Source organism: Rutilus rutilus, assembly GCF_951802725.1.
Source record: "Rutilus rutilus genome assembly, chromosome: 1".
NCBI classification, from domain to species: Eukaryota; Metazoa; Chordata; class Actinopteri; order Cypriniformes; family Leuciscidae; genus Rutilus; species Rutilus rutilus.
In genome coordinates, this window is record NC_140209.1 from 33,920,781 (window position 1) to 33,944,753 (window position 23,973).

General features: G+C 36.9%; 1 protein-coding gene and 1 long non-coding RNA gene across 3 annotated transcripts in view; both read right to left on the reverse strand.

Annotated features, from left to right (window-relative positions):
* Positions 1–5,401: 5,401 nt before the first annotated feature.
* Positions 5,402–23,973, reverse strand: part of LOC311289989 — a 101,542-nt gene continuing 82,970 nt past the window's right edge. The window contains exon 3 of the long non-coding RNA XR_014627261.1: positions 5,402–5,465. This is a non-coding gene — a long non-coding RNA (uncharacterized lncRNA). The remainder of the gene's footprint in view (positions 5,466–23,973) is intronic.
* Positions 20,565–23,973, reverse strand: part of LOC311289864 (vascular cell adhesion protein 1-like) — a 28,577-nt gene continuing 25,168 nt past the window's right edge. The window contains exon 9 of one of the 2 annotated variants that reach the window (XM_084408111.1): positions 20,565–21,701. In XM_084408111.1, the coding sequence (XP_084264237.1) occupies positions 21,481–21,701 (221 nt within the window). In that variant the 3' untranslated portion in view covers positions 20,565–21,480. The remainder of the gene's footprint in view (positions 21,702–23,973) is intronic. The other variant, XM_084408110.1, reaches the window with a different exon arrangement.

Sequence of the window (23,973 nt, forward strand, 5' to 3'; positions counted from 1 at the left end):
ACATACTAGTGGAAGGTCATTTATATATATACTAAAAAGCAGTGGCCCTAAGATTGACCCTTGCGGGACTCCCATGGTACAGCTTTTCAAGGGAGATAATGTGTTGTTCATTCGCACGCACTGATGTCGTCCACTCAGGTAAGATTTGAACCAGTTTTGTGTATTTATTGAAATATTGTAGTGTGCCAATTTGCTTAATAGTATCTCATGATTAGCCGTATCGAAAGCCTTGCTTAAATCAAGAAAAACTGCTCCAACCACTCCACCTTGATCTAAATTAGTTTTAATTTGTTCAAGGAAGTAGCAGCATGCTGTTTCAGTTGAGTGTTTTTTCCTGAATCCAAATTGCATTGGGTGTAAAAAAGCATTAGAGTCAAGGTGAGCAATTAGTTGTTCTACTACCAACTTTTCAATGACTTTTGAGATGACCGGAAGGATGCTAATAGGTCGGTAATTGCTAACCTCTTGTTTGTCACCAGATTTATACACCGGGGTCACAATAGCAAGCTTTAAGGCACTAGGAAAGATGCTTTCTTTAATAGATTTATTTAATACTTTAGTTAAAGGAACAGTCAAAGATTCTTTATGAGTTTTTAAGAAAGCAGTATCAAGACCATAAATGTCCTTTGCTTTGCTATTAGTTATTATTGAAAGTATTTTACTAACCTTTATATCGTTTGTGGGTGTCATAATAAAACCAGCATCACACACTAAGGAATAATTAAATGTTTTTTTAGTAAAATTTTGACCCAGTTTCTCCACGGAATAAAAAAAAATAATCGTTAAAAACTGATAGTATTACCCTAACCAGATAACCAGGGAATCTGTAGATGAGACACTGATATAGCTCGTGGTATTTTTGGTTCATAATTTGATGCTCTCACAGAAATTTTACATCAATAAATAAATAAAATCTTAAGTTTCTCTTAAAAAATTTTTCCAAGGGGTCCTTGGCCTGAAAAAAGCTTCTGTTTTATTACACACAGCGCCCACCTGTGGTGTAGGGGAGAGCGGGGCACAAAGTAACGCTTTTTGACTTTCTCAGTTTGTGTAAATCTACTTATGGTTCAGAGTATTTATTTTTTTCCCACATTAATTTCCCACATGTCTAGTACAATTATGTGTTTTTGTTTTATTAATACAGTATATACTTTTTTCTTGATATACCCCGAAAGAATGGAAGTGAAATGTGACAACATGCCCCATAGGTGGGGTACATTGTAACATGTGAGGGGCACATTGTAACATGACCATATGACAGCTTAAAATGTTATCTGATCTAATTAAAAAATATATACAAAATAAACTAAAATATTTTCTAAATATAATACAATTAAAAAACTTTTTCATATAAAATAATGGCAATTTTTAATAATTAAATATAAACTCATTTTTGAGCTTTGACTACGAACACATGAAAACACAGCTATACAACATAGTTCAAAACAAATAAATAATTAGTAATTTCTGAACATTGACTCTCAGTCTTTATTCACCTTTTTCTCACGTTTTCTCAATAAAATTAATAAAAGTATAGAATATAATAGCATATTTCTAATAGGGGCACATTGTAACGCAGTGTTACAACATGCCCCCGCCTGCACAACTGGGATTTAAACCCTGCTAGTGTCTTCTGCTAGTTAGCGAAGCATTAAATAACTATCTCAACTGTTAAATAACATCTTAGAGATTAAAATAATATCAGATTTGTCTTATTTTAAATAAACACAAAAAATAGAGATGAAAAATTAACTTTAGTAAGAAATTTACTTTTGCTATGGTTTAATAAATGTCTATGGATATCTTCAAAAAAATAATAATTTTGGCGGATTTTTTTTTTCTATATAGTGTTGATATGGCAACTAGTAAATACACAAAGTTTCGTCATCCAAGCATGTGCGGAAGTATTTAAAACAAGCGTGTTACAACTAACCCCGCTTTAGGTTGTGCCCCGCGCTCCCCTATATATCTATGAGTCCAACCATAGACAGTATAAGAAGTGGACAGAGCCATCTCATTGGAACTCAATTGAGACGAGTGAAGCCCATTTTCAGCGATTTTTTAGGACTTCCGTTCCTGACGCGCAGACTCAAACCGACTCAAACTGAGCTTGACGACGTAGATGTGACGTGAGCAACCCGTCTGTCTTCTAGTGCCTGTGGCATGAGAAATCTGAATCATTCCCTTCCGAAACTTGCAGAGACGGAGAGTGTGAGTAGGAGGTGGCCATGAGCTAGGAGCAGGAGAAACTTTTGCTAGGTATTCTGATTAATTATTTTGTCTTTTTGCCTCCACGTCTCTCCGATTGCCCGCGAGCTTCTCCTCCCATCCATATGGTAATCTCTCTACTGTGCGACAGAGAGTCGCGTGGTTATGACGCAATCGTTAGCCTACTTTTACAAAAACTGCTTCTACGGGGCCATAACATAAGCTACAAGGTAATGGAGCATTTTGTACATTGTCGTGTTTCTTTAGAAATAAATAATTTACAAATGGAGTCTTCAAACGCCTCAGATGTAAAGTTATTCTCTGTCAAAGTGACGCCAAAATGAATGGGAGTCAATGGAATGCTAACGCAAGTGAAGTTCTGCTACAAGATGGTGGCACGCGGCCGGTGTGGTGAATAATACCAGAGAATGTCTAATAAGGCGAGAAGTTTCACTCTCAGTACACTTCCGGCTTCTGAAATGGTTGCAGTTCCACTCTGGCTCCATATGAGGGCGCTCACAGGACGAGTGCAGAATGAATGGAGGTCTATGGCAGTATACCCATCAAAATCCACTTTTCTCAGGATATAATTTTTTGTCTAGTAATTTGAATATTGTATTCGAAAGGAGATGCAAAGAAATTACACATTGCTGGGTGTTAGATTTTTTAGAGTCACTTATTTGCTTTAAAAAGTCTTTTAAAGTGTCAATGACGTCATACACATCGTACGACCGAGATACTGCTTTACGGCAATCCTTCAGTCACTCTGGAGCTTTCGCGCTCTGCACTCTCTTTTCTCTCAAGGCATCGACAACACAGCTGACACAGGTAAATACACGTGCTAGAAGAGTTTTTGTTTTGTTTGTTTCTGGTCCCGCTTCGGATGCCACGATGCCATCAAGCGGTATCTCTGGTCGTAATCAGTCCTTCACTGACCAATCAGTGTTCATTAGCAGAATGATAGCGTGTTATGGGCAACAACAACTCAACCTGTAAGAAATCGAAAGGACATAAGTACTCGTTCATTCAACTTTCGACCTATAGCCCATGTTGAACTTGCAAAACCTACTATCGAATCTGAGATTTCTCAACGGCAATCGGGTGAAAGAGACAAATTTAGCCGTCTAGCCCCATAGACTCCCATTCATTCTGCACTCATGGGCGATCGCCCCCAGTGGAACTCTGGTGGAACTACAACCAAAATTCGGTACAATAGGACTTAATAGGGAGTGGGCAGGCTCTCCGTAGACGGGCTCTGATAATACGGTTACTCGGTGTGAATAGTCCAGGCGTAGGACCCAAGCAATCCGATTGGTTCAAAGCACGTTTTATGGGTAATCGCTTTAGTGCCTGGTTACAAATCATACAAAATCACTTTATTATAGAAGACGTTTGTACTACGTTATAACGAGTCATTAATGTATTTAATGTATTTTAAATTATACGTTTCATATACTAGTATTTAAGCGAAGCTATAGATTGTGAAATGAAACATTTCTCGTTGTTAGTGTGTTTTTTAGTTAGCTTAGATAGTAGCATAGCATATAGCTAACGTTATCCGATGATCGTGCTATGAGCTTTACCTGAGCTTATAGCTTATAGCTTATACTGCACTGATACTGCCTTACCGTATTCACAGCAATTCGTAGTGCAATTATAATTGTGTCATTATTTTTTATCGCAATAATCAGCGCAATATGTTACAGGTACACTTTTATTTATTAAAAGAGCCATAAAATAATGTTTATTTGTGTATATTACTATTTTTCTTATTAACAGTTTAGTCATTTAAATAAATTACAGAATGTTATCTATGTTTTGTGGGTATAAATATTAATTGGTTGTCAAGCCAAGACTAAAGAACAGTATAATAATATTATGGAATCACAAATCTCAATGTAATCAAACTACTTAATTCATATAATAATCTTTTATTTTAAATAAATACCATTTTTAAGTATGTTTTGTGACGAAGTTATTTGTTATTAAGCAATAGGGCATAATATGCTTTTTTTATTACAAGCATGTCATTTGTGTACTAATGCATATGATTTATGGCATAATTAATTAATACAGAACATCATACAACACAATAACATTTAATGTAATAAAATTAGTGAACCAAAACTTGTATAAAAATTTAATTAAATTATACAATACAATACATAATGAATTCAATTGAATTATGAGATTTAATATATTACATTTTTATTAACACAAAACTACAAGCAAAATGCACATCGTTTTAGGACATTTATAGAGCTTTTAAAAATACACAACAATACAAAGCAGCTTTAAACAGACATACTTTTGTATGTCTTTACTTTCCTAAATACTTTTGTGATAGTTCTCTGGCTATACATTGTGAAGATTTAAAAACAATTAATGTTGAGATAGCTGTGTTAAAATATTTAATGAACTGTAAGGTTAAAGTTTTTAGAGAACTAATGAGACACAAATAGATGCAGTGTCTTTTGCTGTATGAAAAGTCAAATCTTTAGTTTGAAGTAAATTCATGTTGTATGTGCAGTCAATTCTTTGTGGAACCATCCTAAGGCCTAGATGATGCAGTCAGTCAATTTCCCCTTTAGATGGTGGGGTCGTGACCTGGTAGGCGAGGAGGCTGGACTAGGTGTCATGGACTGGCTTGAGGGAACTCTGTAAAAACACACAAACATGCTGCAACACGTCATGTGCAACTGTACATATGCACAGTCTTTAGTGCTATGGAACATCACTCACTGTTTTTACTTTGACCTTCAGACACGTACACGTGTACGTACCCCTAATAGATATTTTGGGTCGAAAAATAAAGTTTCTTGGATATTCTTGAAATCTTGGATTCTGTTAGAGGGTGCTGAGACATAGACATGAATGCATGATTGGAGGCTCTAGAGCCTTCCAGAGCTGAGATATGGAGATCCCACACAAAGCATTTATTCCATTGGGGCAAATAGAGACTCGCAAATTAAAATTCTAACATGGTCATTCAGCCATGGGAAACTTTTTTTCTGTGGACACAGTGTCTCGAAATCTTCTACTGTGGCCTGGCATCTCGGAAACTGAATGAGTGGCCGCTTTCTGTCGGTTTTCTCACTCAAAATTCTCATTTACATTTCCTAGAAAAAAAAAACCTTTGTAATTGTCGTACATATATAATATTATTATATTAGACTTCCATTTATTTGACATCTTACCTCTTCTAGCTCCAAGATGTGAAAGCGATCCACTGAAAACTGATTTTTTTTTTTCAATTTCTGTAAACACATTTGGATCAGTCACAAATCTTTGTCAAAGTTACTTATAGTACTTTTTTAAAAGCAAATCAAGTAAAGCATACCTGTGCGTGATGCATCACCTCCTGCCATGTCTGTCTTCAGGCAGTAAGAATCATGGTCATGTTGTGAAGTTTTCTTTCATCGAAGCAGAGACCAGGAGACAGATGGGATCGCGTTCAACGGAAGTAATTCTTTATTGAGAACTCCGCTGTACGCGGCTGTAGAACTTCCAACATGATCTAACTCTAATACAGTTTGCATTGTAGTTATATACATTCCAAGGGGGAGGGATTACATAGAGGTGGAGACCCTGAACAAAGCATGCAAATGAAGTAGGAACACACCCTACTCTGAGTCCAATTGAATCAGCATAACTATTCACATGCTGATACTGGCCAGGAACTCCAATTCCAAGAGCCATCCCAGACCCATTAAAGACAAAAGGTTAAAGTCAATCAACCTAACGATTCAACGTCTGGGCTCCGAAAGGTGAGAATCAAGTGATCTGACTTATTTAAAACACAATAGAGAAAACAGGTCTGGCAGGAAAGGAGACTCTTGCTGGAGACTCAATAAATCAGTATATAAACTTTATCAGTTTATATACTATTGCAGTGGAAAAACTAAATTAAACATTTAATAAATATGTAATACAACACTTCCCCCTTTGAGAGTTCTAATAACTCTCACAAAAATACAAATTTATACACTTAAAAGTTAATTCTTTTAACTTGTGTAAGTTACAGGCACGTGTAACTTATTCTGTGTTGTGTCCTTGATTTACATGAGTGTCATAGTTCTTCTCAAAACCATAACTGTTGACACCTGCGACGCAGGGTGTACAATGTCATATAAACTACATGATTACACAGAAAACCATGTAGCATAACAGTGGAATTCTTGAAAGTCCATGGCGCCTGAATAGCTGTGAAGTCTGTTTCCTGTAGCGTCCATTTCCCACGTAGAGTCGCTCTGATGACTCGTCCCTCATGAGGCTTGTTCATGGAAATCTGAGGTGATGCTTTACACCAGGTTTCTGCTTGCGAAGACATCAACACATACGAGTAACACAAGAAAACAAAGAAACAGCAGAACAGCAATATTCATGCATAGACTTCATCCTTCCATAAGTCATTTGATCGTATAGTGGTTTTAAGTCTAACTTTTATCAAAGTACACTTAAAAGTTCATTCTTGTAACTTGAAAAAGTTACAGGCACAAGCATGATCTGTGTTGTTCATCTGTAATTGCATGCTGACACAGAAACAAAACATGCAATTAGGGTCCGTGAATTTTCTCTGCGTTGTGTATTTTTCATTTTCTTTGGTGATAGTTCGTTCAGCAGTAGGTCTGGTTGTCTTCTTGAGGTTGGGGCTTCATACACAGATGAGACGGTCGTTGCATATGGATCTTGAAAAAGCCATCAAGTTTTATCTGCACACTGTAAGACAGAAAACAGAAAAACAGAGAGCAGTCTTTCTTCAAAACACTACGGTTGTAGCAGTTTAAACTTTATGGTTCTATCGTTTTCAGAGTCTACTGTTGTCGTTTCATTCTTTCCCTATTTCTTAATTTATTTGACACCTATGGACCAGTGAGGTAAGGATGGACTAAATCGGGAAAGGCCTATGAGGTAGTGTCTTCACCCTGGGTTCACCCCCGAATGCATGTTGCGTCCAGATCCTCCCAGGGCACCCCACTTGTCCGTGTCCTATCCTGTCCCTGTGTTGTGTGCACACTGTAGAGTGTGTGAGAAAATTGGCACATTTCCATTCTCCAGTGAAACATCAGTCCTAGTAGACATCATTAACAGAGGATGGTTGTCTGACTGCAATATTCTGTGTTCTGCAGTATAACATTTAAGGCTGTGAGTATACTGAATGTCCCCCAAACAAAGGCTGTGACAGTCACTAAGTCTTTCATCTTTGTTGTGAGTTACTGGGGAGATTAAGCAATCACAGCCCAAATGGTTAACACCTCAAAAAGCTTAGCCACGAGTCCAATGACGAGGGGAGGGGTTGCTTTAAAGTAGCAAACAAATGTAGTAAGAGCTGCATAACATTGTTAACTTGTCTTAAGTTATTTTTGTTTTTTCTACATTCATTTCCAAAATGTCCGTGCTTGCCACAGTAAGAACAACTGGCTTCTCTAGGACTTTTGCGTTTCTTTGGCTTCTCTGAGTTGACCTTAACAGAAACTGCTGCAATTCGTACTCTCTCTTTGACATCAGAATCTCTTTCCCAAATAGCTAAACTGTCCAAGTTGTCTTCCATGGTTCTCGTACACCATGTGATGTTTAAGTAAGGCAAAGCCTTTCTGTGTTCTGGCAAAAGACAATGAAACCATGTGCGAACCAAAGGGCCATTATCACCTAACACCTTCTCTGGCGTGTCAGCAATTCCGCTGTAAGCGGCAGCGGTCTGGCAAAATCTTTCTGTGTAATCACAAACAGTTTCACCCTTCTTCTGTACACAATTGGTTATTTTTGACCAGTCCACGTTCGGTCCAACAATGTTCTTTAAAATTTTCAGAACTTCCTCTCTCAATTCATCTTTACTGGCTTGTTGCAGTTCAGAGTTGTTTACAGCACTTTCAAAATCATTGAATTCTGACTCAGTCAAGATCTGTGATATTAGCTGAGTGACTTCAGCTAGAGACATATCGTAGAGCCGCATCTTTTTGGACAACTCTCTCCTAAACTCAGAAAAATTTCTTTGCACTGATGGCAAACTTTCAGAAATTCTCTCAATATCTTTAGGACCTAAAGATGTTTTGACTGCTTGTGGCTGCAATATGTGGGTTGCAAATGAAACTGTATCAATACCTTTTCCCTGAGGCTTTTGTCTAGCTACGCACACTTCAACTGCATTTACATCTGCATTGACATTGTCCTCTATACTATCAAAAGACTGTAAATCAGGATAGCTTTCATCTGACTGTTGGTCTTCTAAATCACATTTGGTTGAGGCTTTGTTATGGCCCACGTTTGTCTTGAAACAGGACACCTGAGTCTGCAATTGTTTGATCTGATCTTTCAACTTATCAATACAACGAGCTTGTTCTTGTACAATGGATAAGCTAAATTCTCTGTGACAGGAGATAATGCCTTTGACATTTTTCTTGCGAATACTTTCTCCTAGTACCTTCTTACAATCTTCAATTGACCATACTTTGTCTACATCAATGTCAAATTTCTTTGTTAAATTCAATCTGACTTTCTCAGTCACGATTGTGTCCATATGCTCTGATAACAAAGACTTAAACTCATTGTCTGTCCATGTTGTGGGAATCAGCCTAGCATTCCTTCTAACCATTTTGTGACTTCCTTTGTTACTTAACAATCACAAAACACTAAAACTTCTCTACTGTCTTACAAACAGAGGGTACAATCTTATTAGCACATGACGCTATTGTTAACTTTCCAAATTACCACACTTAACTTCCCTGCTGACAAGAACAGAGGATCAACAGAAATAACTAGCATGTAAAGCTAATTCTTCTCTGCCTAAAGCAAAGGATACCAACTATTAGCACTTGATGCTAACTTTCTCTAGCTTACAGATCAAGAGCATACACACAATATTAACATGTAACTGTTAAACTTCCCTGCCAACAACAGAGGGTAAATTTCATCTCTAAAAGCAAACTTTAGAGGCTTATCTTTAGTTAACCAAACTCTACAGCTGTTTGTTAACTACTTCTCTGAACGGCGCAATTTTTGTACTGGTCTGCAAAGGTTCTTTGAAATGGAGTGAAACTCACCAAGTCTTTCGTTTGTAGAGAAAGATTCCGTCTGGAAAAAATTCAGTCTTTGAGATCTTTTTGGAGCTTGAAGTTTTCAATCTGGATTCAGAAGATTCAGTCTGGAACTTAGTCAGGCTTTGTTGAGATCTTTGAGTTAAGTTTCCTTTTTCTCCATCCGGGTCACACGGCACCATCTGTTGTAAAGTTTTTTCTTTCTTCAAAGCAGAGACCAGGAGACAGTTGGGATCGCGTTCAACAGAAATAATTCTTTATTGAGAACTCCACTGTACGTGGCTGCAGGAATCCAACATAATCTAACTCTAATACAGTTTGCATTGTAGTTATATACATTCCAAGGGGGAGGGATTACATAGAGGTGGAGACCCTGAACAAAGCATGCAAATGAAGTAGGAACACACCCTACTCTGAGTCCAATTGAATCAGCATAACTATTCACATGCTGATACTGGCCAGGAACTCCAATTCCAAGAGTCATCCCAGACCCATTAAAGACAAAAGGTGAAAGTCAATCAACCTAACGATTCAACGTCTGGGCTCCGAAAGGTGAGAATCAAGTGATCTGACTTATTTAAAACACAATAGAGAAAACAGGTCTGGCAGGAAAGGAGACTCTTGCTGGAGACTCAATAAATCAGTATATAAACTTTATCAGTTTATATACTATTGCAGTGGAAAAACTAAATTAAACATTTAATAAATATGTAATACAACAGTCATCATGAATTTTCACTGAAAAAGGTTGTATATGTAATATTTTAAATTTGCCATAAACATTTACTTCAAAAAGTGGACCATCTACTGTAATGTACTGCCTTACTCACCATTCAGGTTAATGTCACGCCGCAGGAATGGTTTGAGTTGGGAAACATTGGTTTTCTGGCGGAGAATGTTGCCTGATTTGTCTGCAAGTGTAGCAGCCCCATTTCCGGTAATGTCTTTGACTACAAAAGGGCCTGTCCAGTTCCCCTCTAAACGTCCACCTTTGTGTCCCTCTTTTCTTTTGTTTGCTTTGAGTACCTCCTCTCCTTCGTGGATGTGAAATGATTTCACATTTTTTCTTTTCCGGGACTCGTACTCCGCCTTTTGCTTCCCCTGTGCTTTTTCAATGTGATCCTGCACCTTATGAAAATAATGTATAATAAACAGACTTAATAGAATACCTTAAATAATGTGAATTATTACTTAATTACAGTTCATACTACAGACAATTACCTTTGCCTGTACTGCTGTCACCTCTACTATCCGTGTGGGCATTACAATATTCGGATCCTCTGCTACAAAGCAATCTGTCTCAGATACTACCTTTGTGTTTAGAAGCTCTGGCGTGTTTGGGTGCCGGTGAAACATCAAAAAGAATGGTGTATACTTTGTAGAGCCCTAAAAAAGTGTTTCAACAAATTACATTTACATAATCAATTGCATATAATAATTTCTATTTTAAGCAGTTCCAATCACCTGCTTTGAGGTGTTGATGGCATGCACCACATCCTCCAGTTTTTCGTCCCAGTCATTCTGCATGTCATTGCAGTACTTTGACAATGACCTCTTTATAGTCTGATTAGTCCTCTCATCCTGTCCATTTGACTGAGGGTGGTAAGCTGACGTGACACACTGCTTCACACCCAATTCCTTAAATATGTCCTCATTTAGCTGTTTTCAAAAAGGTATCAAAGACATGGTAGATTCTTATAACATATAGCCAAAAATTTTTATAATAAAATCTTCTTAACTAAATAATAATAACCTGGTTCACAAACTCCCTCCCCTGGTCTGTGATTATTCTTTCAACCAGTCCATATGCATTAAATGCTTGTAAGACCCCTGTAGCCACCTCAACTGCGGTCTTACACTTCAGGGATTTGGCGAAAACCCATTTGGTGAAGAGGTCAGTCATTGTGAGGACATAAATGTTCCCCTGAGGACTGGTTGGAAATGGTCCCATCAAATCCATTCCTATTACATTCCAGGCTTTAGTGACCTTGATAGGGTGCAACACTGGAGCCACTGTTTTAATAGTATCATTACGCTGACATTGGGCCAATGTGCCCAATGCCCATGTGGCCAATGTGCCCAATGTGGACATTGGGCAATCAAAAAAAAAATTGTAGGTGTTTGCAACATTACAAACAACAGAAACACATTACTTTGTACAACTACATCAGGGGTCTCAAACTCAACATATAGGATCTTGAGGACACGACTTAACTCCATTAAGTATTTAATATAATATGATCTTGTGGCCTCAATATAATATGTCGTGGCCTCTACATAACGTACCAATGAGTTAATTATTTTTTTATTATTTACAGGGGCTGTATGAAACCATCTTGTGGTTCGGGAATTTGAGTCTACAATTATCTTACCCACTTCGTGACGTCTGAAAAGATGCCTTGCCTATAGTACGCGCTTGCAATCTTATTGCATGTCCTTGTTCTCCCCTGATGCCCACCTGTAGCTGGGCTGTCATGGCAGTCCCGAAGGACTTGTTCCTTCTGTTTCTCATCCATGACAACTAGACGGTTTGATTCGTCTGCAGTCTTGTAATAAAGATGTCCACCTGTGTTAGAGACATAAAGAGGTAATGTGAGGGAACGCAACACACAGACAGTATATAAATCATGTTATTTATTGAAGAAAATATTATGTAAAATTAGTTGTTTTATCATAAGCAAACGTAGCGGATACTGTAAATCACAGAATACATAACACATTAAAAGGCAATGATATTTTTTCTACTTCCCCTGCACAATGAACTTCTTAGCAGAACGCCTGACAATTCTCTTGCGTCCGGTGTCGGCGTTCCCTTGGTAAACTCCACGCTCCAGGTACTCCTTCACCTCAGCATGCAACGCAAACTGTAACATAACTTTAATGCAAAACAAAAGTAATGATATTAGGTTGATTAAACGTATTAATTGTGCAGTCAATTGATCTAAAAAATTAACTAGATTAATTACACTTTTGTTCTGATTAATTGGGATTGATCGCAATCATAAACACTCAAGTTTCAGTAACACTGTATAATAACGTTCAGTCATTTATAAGTGGTTAGTTAATGATGAACTAATCATTTACAGAACATTCATAAATCATTAGCAAATGATATACTAACATTTTATGTAGCCTATGTTTTGTCAATTCCGTTACACGTCATTTACAAGTGATTAGTAAATGATTAACTAATCTTTTATAAAACATGAATATGCGTTTCATACATGTTTAATAATAAACAAGAGGAATAGCTAGCCGCACACTGATCCACTCCAGACTAGAAGTCTACAAAATCATATTTTATTTTTCAAATTGCATCGTGCAAAGAAAGTGCAAAGTGCATGTGGATTAAAAACAGACTAGACACCAGCAAACGTTTCAGCACATTGCTATCTTCAGTGCTCATTTAGCAAACAACATTCACCCTTTTGAAGCAAGTCAGCAATTAAGGACAATCAGCTGAATGCAATTATCTCAATATCAATTGTCTCAAGTAGAATTACAAACAAGTATGTTTCAAATGAACAACTTCCAATGATAATACAGCATTATAGACATACAGAGAGAAAGAATGTGTTTTACAAAAAAACAAGAAAATTCAAGTTCTTCATTCATACCTTCAGGAAATAAAGATTTAAGTTCAAAGATCCAAAAAGCCTCCCTTTGCAATAATTTTCTATCTCTATCTCCACCTCTCCTGTGGGGTGGAATCCTCTCGATGCCCAGGAACTTCATGTCAGACAAAGAGTGGTTAGCAGACTTAAAATGACGAGAAATTGAAGATGTATCATCCTGTCTCCTAATGGCACTTGTGTGTTCAATCATTCTTGTGCGTAATGCACGTGTAGTTTTGCCAACATATAGTTGTGGACATGAACAAATGATAATGTAAACAACATATGTACTCTTACAAGTAATCAGTTGTCTAATCTTATATGTTTTTAGTGTACGAGGATGTGTAAATGATTTACATTTGACATACTTAGTACAAGAAGAGCAATTGTGACATGGAAAATTCCCCTGGGCATCGACAAGAGTAGTTGGAGATGAGATATGGGTGTCAGCATGGACAAGCTTGTCCCTCAAATTAGAGCTCCTGGAAGAGACAAAAAGTGGTTGTTCACTAAATACATTCATTAACTGGGGATCACTTTGAATAATGTGCCAATGATTCTTGATAATGGTTTTAATATCATTACTCAATGGACTAAATGTGGATTTAAAAATGCATGAAATATTCTTATTTCTTTTTTTCATAGTCAAATTTCTCTCCTCCTGTTTTTGTAGAATGGAAACCTTTTCAAGTGCAGTATCAAGCCACTGGTTGGGATAGCCTCGTGATTTAAAGTCCATATACAAGCTCTGGGCTTTAGACTCAAAGTCTTCACTCCCCGAACAAATGCGGTGAAGTCTCAAAAATTGGCTATAAGGTAAACCTCGTTTTAGGGGCGTTGGATGAGCACTGCTAGCATGAAGGAGACTGTTCTTAGCTGTATCTTTTCTATAAAGAGAAGAGACTATTTTATTGTCCACAATTGATATGGAAGTGTCCAGAAAATTGACATCGGTGAGTCGCACATGGTATGTAAATTTAATGGAGGGCCTAAGACAATTCATGTACAAAACAAATGTTTCAAAATCACGTGCAGAACCTTTATAAATGACAAAGCAATCATCAATGTATCTCTTAAACAAAATAATATTATCCAAGAAAGGGTTATTGTTGAAAACATATTGGTCCTCTAGAAAACCCAAATATAAATTGGCATAGTCAGGAGCCATAGTGGCCCCCATGGCGGTGCCCTCAACCTGCAAATAATATTGATTTTCAAATAGGAAATAGTTTTTAGTAAGTACCATTTCAGCCATTTCAGTGATAAATTTAGTCGGAAGACCCTCATCATCAATGCGTAAATCGAGAAAATGTTCTAAAGCCAGTAGACCCTCATGATGTGGGATGTTAGTGTACAATGAGGTCACATCCATGGTTGCTAATATAGCATCACAACAAACATTTTGCAGAGTTGCTAGACATTGCAGGAAATCAGCGGTGTCTCTCAAATAACTAGGAAGGGACTTGCTTCAAAAGGGTGAATGTTGTTTGCTAAATGAGCACTGAAGATAGCAATGTGCTGAAACGTTTGCTGGTGTCTAGTCTGTTTTTAATCCACATGCACTTTGCACTTTCTTTGCACGATGCAATTTGAAAAATAAAATATGATTTTGTAGACTTCTAGTCTGGAGTGGATCAGTGTGCGGCTAGCTATTCCTCTTGTTTATTCTATATGCCATTGGCTCTACGCACCTGAAGTACAAGGACCTGCAGTACCAGAACTTTTTTTCTGTTTGGAGCGCTACATATTTTTTCCAGTTATACATGTTTAATAAATAAAAAATTTTTTGTATATATGTAGCAATTAGAGGGTGCAGAAAGTGTTGTAAATGCCTTGAATACACATACAGATAATTTGTAACAGGTAAGTGTAACACATTTACAAGTAATGAATAGTTTACACTTTAGATTAGGGGATGCAAAAAGTGTTGTAAATGATTTATTCATGCGTTTACACATCTATAACAGGTGTTGAACACTGTAGTGTGTAGTGTAGTGTGACTGGTGAGGGTATAGACAGCTGTCTTCTCTGAACCACTGCACCTGATGTGAGCAAAACATACCAAAAAATGTAACATAATGAACATTTATGAGACGCATAGTCATATTTTGTAAATTATTAGTTAATCATTAACTAATCAATTGTAAATGACTTGTAACGAAATGTACAAAACATACATAAAATGTTAGTATATCACTTATTAATCATTTATGAACGCATAGTCATGTTTCATAAATAATTAGTTAATCATTTACTAATCACTTGTACCGGAATTTACAAAACATACATAAAATGTTAGTATATCACTTGCTAATCATTTATGCATGTTATGTAAATGATTAGTTCATCATTAACTAACCACTTATTAATGGCCTACAACTAAACGTTATTATGAAGTGTTACCCAAGTCTCTATACGTTTTTACTATATTTTATCATTTAATCATTTCACATTTAATCTCCAGATGAATGTAGAAAAACATAAAATAACTAAATAAAGACATTATATTTTAAATACTTGTTTAATGACATATTTTTTTATGAAGGCCAGTATCACTGATACTAATACAGCTACTGATGTCTTGATAAATATGGGAAATAAAAATAAATTGAATAAAGCGTAAAACACTCTGCATTGCATAATGTATAAATTAGATATACATGAATCCTTATTAAAGCTACAAAAGTTCTTTAGTTAGGAGCAGTGGACAGATGATTAATCAGATTTTTCTCCCAATCTAAAATCAAAACTTGGAAAATTTTACTGTGATAGGACTCATTAGATATTGCTTGATGCTGCAATATTTTTTTTATCTACAAGAGTCTCCTAGGAAAGAAGGAATGGTTGGATATTCCGGAGCAACTTGGCATTTCTGACTGACCATTGACCATCTTGGTTTGGAGGGGAAAAAAATCGAAACACAACGGCTTGCCACTTGGTTGCAATGTATAGGATGATGCACCAGGGTCCAATGAAGAGGCTGATGTGCAACTATGCCATCAAAACCCATGTACATTTAAGAAAATGCTTTTTTAATAGCTGTCCACTGTAGTGACCACTATGCATGAAAGGGTTAATCTATATAAAACAGCGCTTAATCTTGCAAAGTAGGTTACGTTTTGGTGCTACTGCTATCATTACGTTAGTAATTCATTAAGCAGACGTCAGCAGAACTAGCCGAGGTAAGGCTGTTCCAGGCGGGATACATGAGCGCTGAGCACCCGGTGATCCCTTGGATCTCACATCTCCGAAAACGTCAGATCAAATTTTTAAATAGGCGCTATCTGTATAAACAAACAACATATTCGAGATTGAAAAAACTACATTATAGACTGAAAAACTCTTAAAACTACATTTCGTGACACATTAACAGTAGTATTTTTAAATTTCGCGGTCTTTCTCCTGCTATTGACGCAACTTGAGGTTTTAAATATTAGCTATAGAATATACACAATTTACATATACAATATAACATTTAATTTAATCTTACCTTGCATATAGCAGCGGGATTTAGCATTCTACATAAAGCTACCACATAATAACACTAAAACAGCTCACGTTAGCTACAAGTTATCGCGAGAACAGATTTAGATCAGGTATACTAATGGGGTCCTACGCCCGGACTATTCACACCGAGTAACCGTATTATTCACCGCACCGGCTTCAACTTCCGGTCGACTTCCTTCCCGCTTGGAGTCCAACACATGGTCTCCTAAGTTACATTTTTTTATTTTTTTTTTATTCAGCAAACAAGTTGAAATCCCTGTAGGCCGCTGTACGTGAGCTGTATCGTTCAGTTTCGTTCCGACAAATGGGGCACTACTTTTTCTTTTGCTCAATATGTTCAACGTTAATAAAAGGTATCCAAGCAAAAAGTTCTCCACGCATTATCCTGCAGTTAATGAGAAAAGTGTAATTTATTGGCGCACTATATTGACTGCGTATTGAGACATATAAAACTGTTGAGCTAGATTATCAACCAATCAGCATCGAAAATGTAAGTAGGTCAGAGCCAAAATCAAGCCAATATCACTACGCACATGTAAACATGGAGGATGACGTAAGCAGCGCATCTTCATCTGATAGCGGCGATCAAGCTCGATTAACACCCGTAAAGTGTAAAGTGTATTCTTCATGTCGGAAAAGATGGTGGGAAAGGTCCGCAGCCCTTTACTGAAAACTTTTCAGAGCTGCCAACTCTCACGCATTCACCGTGAGACACACGCAATTGACACTTTTCACACGCTCTCACGCCACACATCCATTTTCTCATGCACAGAAAAATCGCGAAGCAAAGAGGACACGGAGACTGACAGACTAGACAGAGGAGGTTACTTATGATATCAAAAAATCTCAGCTCTCAGATTCTGTCACTTTTATTACGAAATTCAAACAATAAATACCGTTTTGGCGCTTGTAAATGTGACGCGACAGATCCCAGCGGCACATGAACCGATCATCTCTAGCTAATAGTACACGAATGAACACTGTTGAAAGATACAGTAGCCTAGGCCTACAACTTGCTGAAATGTATATTCCTCATACATAATATCGACCAATCAATCAAACAAAGGGGTCAATAAAACAGCTGGAGAACAATTATGTCACATAACATTTACCTCAGGAAAGCCATTTGATGACCATAATATATATATAGGCTATAGCACGTTATTGGCTAAGTTAGAAAAAAAAAGAGCTATAGAGAGTATTTTGCTAAATGTGTACTATATTACATATTTATTATATTTTTACTTTATAATAATTATATTTTAGATCATTAAAGTTGTTATTATAAAAAAAAAAAAAACGCATTTTATTTATTTGAGTTATTTTTAACCTTCAATAATACTACCAGCTGATAGGGCTCTCTGTATGTTTACAGCATTAGGTGAGTTGTTTTTTTCTTGAGAAAAATGAATGCCTATCTTGTGTAGCCTACCTAATATTTATCCAAACGAGTCAATATTACATCAAATCACAATTGAATTGAATTGAAATAATAAAAAAGCGTAGCTTGCCAGAAATTGTACCATGTAAACATTGTAACATGTTGTCACTAAACCTAATAAAATTCAGTTTAGTTACTAAAACTAAACTGTTTTGACAATCACAATACACTTATTGTGATGCAATAATTTTTTTTTACATCAAGTTTATTTTGTACTTCAAGTGATAATTCTGCATTTTTGGGTTTATATGATAAACAGGTTTGAAAGTGCAAAATTCCCTATGTTTTCCCTTTTTTTCAAAATGGGCACCTTTAGCATAATTTTTCTCAAAAACTGCAAGGTTGTGTGCGGAGAACTTTTTCCTAAGGAATCTCTATATATTTCTGATGTTAAATATAAAAAAAGTAGGTAGTGCCCCACTTGGTGGAACGAAACCCTATTTCTAGGCCTCTTTTAGGCTACCGACAGCGGCCTACTGTGGTCACAGCTTTTATGTGTCAACACTGTCTTTAAAGTAGGGATGATTTTAATCAAGAATTTTGAAATAAAAGTTGGTATTTTGGTTTAGTTTAGTGGCAGCTGGCAACTAAGGAAAATCTAAATGGCTACCATTTATTAGACATGATTTAGTTGAAAAAACATGTTGTTTTGTCAACTCCGTCAGACGTCAACTCCGTCAGATATTTTGTCTGACGGTGTTATCATGTAAGCTGACAGAGTGGAAAAGTGCTCCAAAATACTCATTAAGTAATTTATAACAACTACATAACATGATGATATGATCTAAGTATACATGTTGATTGACTTAAAATATCTTTACCCAAATGCCATATAATAGCTTTAATAAAAAGTATTGTTTTTATCTGTACTGTAGGAAGACATTAGCCTGACTTCGTCATACTCATATTCTAGTCAGAATGTGAGTCTGATACTGCTCCATAGGGCTTTAATTATGGGGCGTGTCTCAACTGAACCAGAAAAAACTAAAAAAAAACTCTGCACTCAATTGGATAGACCTACAACCAATCAGAGCAACGGAGTAAATGACGCATGTTCTTCATTCATATTTTCAACCAACAAAACTGTTCCCTGTTCCTCTTTTAAAATGAATGCGCTGTGGATATCTTCTATAACAGACGCGATGGCGGATCGAGTCCAGACCGAATTTCCCGACCAAAAAATGTTGTGGGCGGGGTTCGGGCTGGCACCCAGGCTAGGAAGACATGGCTAGACAAAAACTGTCAGTGGAGGAGCAAAGAAAAAAGAGAAACAAAGAGTTCCAGATAAAAAGGAGAGAAAGAATTAACAGTAGGCGCGTTTCCATTAGAGATTTGCGCAAAACTTTAGCATTTTTTCTAAATGTTGACAAAAAACGATTGCGAAATGACGGCGTTTCCATTAACCGATGTGATGCGACTAAAACTTTTTTCTCTCACGCGAAGTCATTCCAAAAATCATGGCAACGGACATTGGTAGGTTTATGTAGGCTATATCCCAGCCACTGCACTGGCCATTATTATTATTATTATTATTATTATTATTATTAATGTAAGGAGATGTATGTGTGTTATCCAATCATTAATGGTAAGGAAAGACCCTTATACTTGTGAGCGGCACATACAAGATATTTCTGGTTGTTTCTCCCTCATTTCTGCTTCAGATCTTGATTGTGGCATTTATTTGAGGCTTAGAATCCAGTATTCCTGTAATTCTTTTGTCTTTTATGAATTTAATAAAGAAATCTGTCTCGTATTCTGTCCAAACATACTGTGTCCTCTACGTCGGGTGACTGTAAATGCCATTGCAGTTTTGCAAAATATTTCTTTTTTGAATTGCCTAAAAAAACCACCCCATGTGAGCATAAAAACTTTTTTGAAATAAATGAGAGTTTTTGCGAAATTGACGTGTTTTCATTGGGCGTATTTTCAATTTGCGCAATTTGAAGGGTAATGGAAACGTGGCTACTGACCCAGAAAGCAGAAGAGACCAGTTAGAAAAGGAGAGACAGAGATGGAAGGACAGGGCCCAAAACACAAAGTTAAAACAAGTAGGAGAATTAGGACCAAGAGCAAAGAGGCACCGCAGAAAGTATTGGAGAAAAGCAAAGAAAAGGTCCAGAGATGGCTAAATGAAATAGACACCCCATCAGAAAGTCCTTTGGACTAGACTTTTGAGGGTGAAGGGCTGGAGAAGGCAGGCAGATTACAGGGAGAAGAAGAGGGTCCAGGCAGAAGGGAAGTGTATTCGGCGGGAAGACTCGTGGAGGTTGAAGGGCAGAAGGTTTTTGGGCGATGACGGACTGAGGCAGAACCGATGAGGGAGGATGACAGGGAGGAGACGGAAGTTCGCCGGGCCATGGTGGAGCAGAGGGTTCAGAAGGACACTGCGAAGCCGCTGGCTCGGGTAACTGAGGTGTAGACGGGGACACAGAAGGGCACGGTGGAGCGGCTTGTAGCCTATTTTACTGTTACAATTATACATTGTTTATAGTTTTAATGTATTTGATATAATTTATATATTGCTATAACTTATAACAGCAGAAACAAAGTATAGTGATTGGTTTGTTTTGTTTTTTTCATCTTACACATTTCTCATGTCTCATTAAATGTCATAGTTGTGCACAATGAAATAATTCTGTAAATAAGAAGCAAATAATCAGAAAAGGTCAAATAGACAGACTGAGGTAAAATACTTTTGTTTAGTTGATAAAAAACATAGTTGTTCAATACACAATAAGATGTTCAATTATTTTGCATGAGTAAAAAGCACAAATATTTTTTTATTTTAGATTTTTATAAACAAATTATATGTTTTCTTAAAATGTTCTCAGAAAATGCATGTACAAATTCAAATCAGATATCTCATGTGTTTATAAGGACAGACAGTGTAAATTCCATTAATGTCATTTAAACCCCACGAGAAAACGAGATTACAGTCTACATGAAACCGTTCAAACAAAAATGTTTTTTTACAGTATGTTTTTTTTTTTCAGAAATACATCAATATACTTTCCCACAGGTTCGACATGAGAGAAGAGACCTCATAACCAAACTTTTACTTCTTCACAGTCAACCACCTCTGAAGTGCGGAATTCTCCTGAAGAACTGAAACTTTACAGAAATGACAAAGAATAAAACACTCAACTATTGTGTTTTTCTCAATATATACTGTATAGCATTTGACAAAACATAATCTGATCAATGTGCCTGTGGCTGTGACATATACAAAAGAATAGTAAAACATGTTATTCCCTTAAGCTAGTGTACAAAGCAAATATTAAATCAACCAAGTAATTTCCCTTTGTAGTCGAAGAATGTCAAGAATCTTCAAGATCCTGAAAACGTCAAATGCAGGCATCAGGTCCTTTAACTTGAAATTCATTCAGGTTTTCTTTGTCATCACCTCAACATTTGTTCTGTCAGATATTTTCCGTTGGGCATTTAAACAGCAGATTGCTAAATTGCTAAATGATCTAAAAAGTTTATTTCGTGATGCAATTAGCAGTTGGTGAAAACTGGATCTAAGAGAGAAGTGAATGCACTAATGCTCCATAAAATAAATATAATGAAGCCTTGAAGAGACTAGCCCCAGAGACTTCCAGTGTAAAAAATAAAACCTTGCCCAATGTGGACAGTGGGGCTCGGGGCAGATGCAACAAACCCAGGGATTCATAACCTAAGCAAGGATATTGGACTGAGAGAGTTTCTTCATAGGTATAGTGTTGTCTTTGCCATTCTGTGCTATGTCTCCATTTTGTGGACTAAGCTTGGCATCCTTCAGGTTATAACGGCCCATCTTGGCTGTTTTGTAGTAGATAGAGTAGATGAAGATGAAGATGGCAGAGATGAACGCCACTGTGATGGCAACAAGTCCTGCTATTAAGGGCAGGTAATCCTCTGTGTCAAGAGAAATAAAGCACATTAAAAAAAAATCAGTCACAATCCAAGCAAACGAATAACACAGTTAAGAAGTGCTAAATAGGGACCTGAAGAAAACAATATTTGCCATATAAGAAGCTAAATGAAAAGGCTGATCATAAGTAAAGTACCAGATATAACACCTAAGCACACAAAATTATGTATAACATTTAAACCATGTGTGTTTATCACCCTAAAACTACAAGTGAAGCTGTATGAATGATCTAAACTGAGTTTAGTGTGGCTTAAAAAACTGTAAACACACATCTGTGCTGTACTTCATTTATGTTGTAGGCAGAGATGGGCATAAATACATGGAAATGTATTTAAAATACAAATACAAAATACTGTGTGAAAAAATTTATTTAAATACAAATACAGTATTTTGTATTTTGAAAATACACAAAATACATGTGAAATTGGCCGTCCAGTGCAGGTACTGTATAGGTCACAGTGAATGAAGAAACTACATAGGCCACTGACTTTTCATTCATAACCTCATCTCTGCCCTCTCTGTCACTCTTTCTTTGTGTCTTTCTTGCAATTACAAATAAACTTATGCAAAATAGCAGCCATTTATATACTTATTTCTGGTTACAATGTAGTCTATTACTTGTGGTGAACACTATATAAAATTTCATACTGTATGTAAAACTGTGGGAACCTTTTCTGCTATCTAGCAAAGAATATGGATGGGCAATATGACCAACATCTCAATGTTACTTCACAGTAACAATGTCATGGTTTCACAATTCTCAATATCAGTTTTGATTCCACAGCATTTTTTTTTGCAGGTAGTCCAAAACTTTTTAAGTTATTTTATGTAAAGTTTATTTGTTTCTATAAGTGTATTCAAATTAGAAAGTGTATCTACAATTTAAAATTAGAATTAATTTAGATTCATTTGACACTATTTACCCCTTTTTATTATAATTTTTTATGTTCAATAAAACTAAAAGCTGAAGATGTGTGTGGAGTATCATTCATCAGTGTTTGTTTTTCCACTCCAATGTTCCAATAATTCCTGCCTACTAAAAGCTGCACGGATAAATCTGCTTACCCCAGAAATAGGCCCATCTATGTGAACGATTTAGAAAAAGTTCCATCAATTCACACTTTATATCATCGCTATGATATGTTGGGGCCTATTTTAACGATCTGAAACGCAAGTATCTTTGTGGGCGCTGTTGCTATTATACCGGCGGGATAAATGACTCTTGCGCCCGACGCAAATCTAAAATGTGTTGGTCTGAAGTAGCTTCATTACTCATAGGTGTGGTTTGGGCGTAACGTGAAATAAACCAATCAGAGCGACATATCACATTCCCTTTAAGAGCAGGCATGCTTGTTCCATGGCGGATTGCTATTATAACAGCGGATTTGCCAGACGCACGCCAGGAGCGGTTCACAGCCGAGGAGACCGACGTTCTCGTCAGGGCCGTAAAACACAGAGAAGTGACACTGTATGGGGATGGAGAAACCCACCCAAATCAGCTTCGGTTAAACAGGCGTATGATAATTTGGGTAAATGTGTAAGCTAGATTTATGCCTATTTTTTCACATCTTCATGGACACAATAATGATTTCCCTCGTGTGTTAATATTTTTCCTTGTAATAATGTATGGTTTTCTAAAAATGAGAACTGCTGCATCTGTGTGTAGATGGCCAAGCATGCACCCTTGAAATAGCATATGAATAACATGTGCAACGCTCCACTGACTTTAGACTAGATTTTTCCTGGTCTGTGGCGGAATTGTTTTCTGGAACTGCAAAATAGCACCAGGGAACGTTTGTGCCGGAACACGCCTCCTCTTTTCGCTGAACCGCCCCCGGGAGAACAAGTTAATTCCCTAATTTACCGACGTGCATCTGTGGAGGGAAAAGTCCGCTGTGCGCGGGTGCAAAATAGGAATGATACATGCGTCGCTGTACAAAGTCAATTGCGCTGGGTGCAAGATAGGGCCCGGTGTGTCATATCACCCAGCCCTAACATGCAGTAATGCTTTAAACACATTTGACAAGCTAGTTGATAAAAATGAACAACCGGTCAAGACTGATTGGCTAACGCTATTTTCCCACTTGTCTGTGCTCTTTTATTCTTTCATGTTAACTGAAGTGAATAATGCACTATTTTAACTTTAATTAACAAGTAGAATTGATCATGACATTCTCACCTTATTCCAAAAGAAATCGCTGATCCAACGCTGAGCTAGTGAATGTCTGAACTAGTTGATGCACAAAATCAATACCC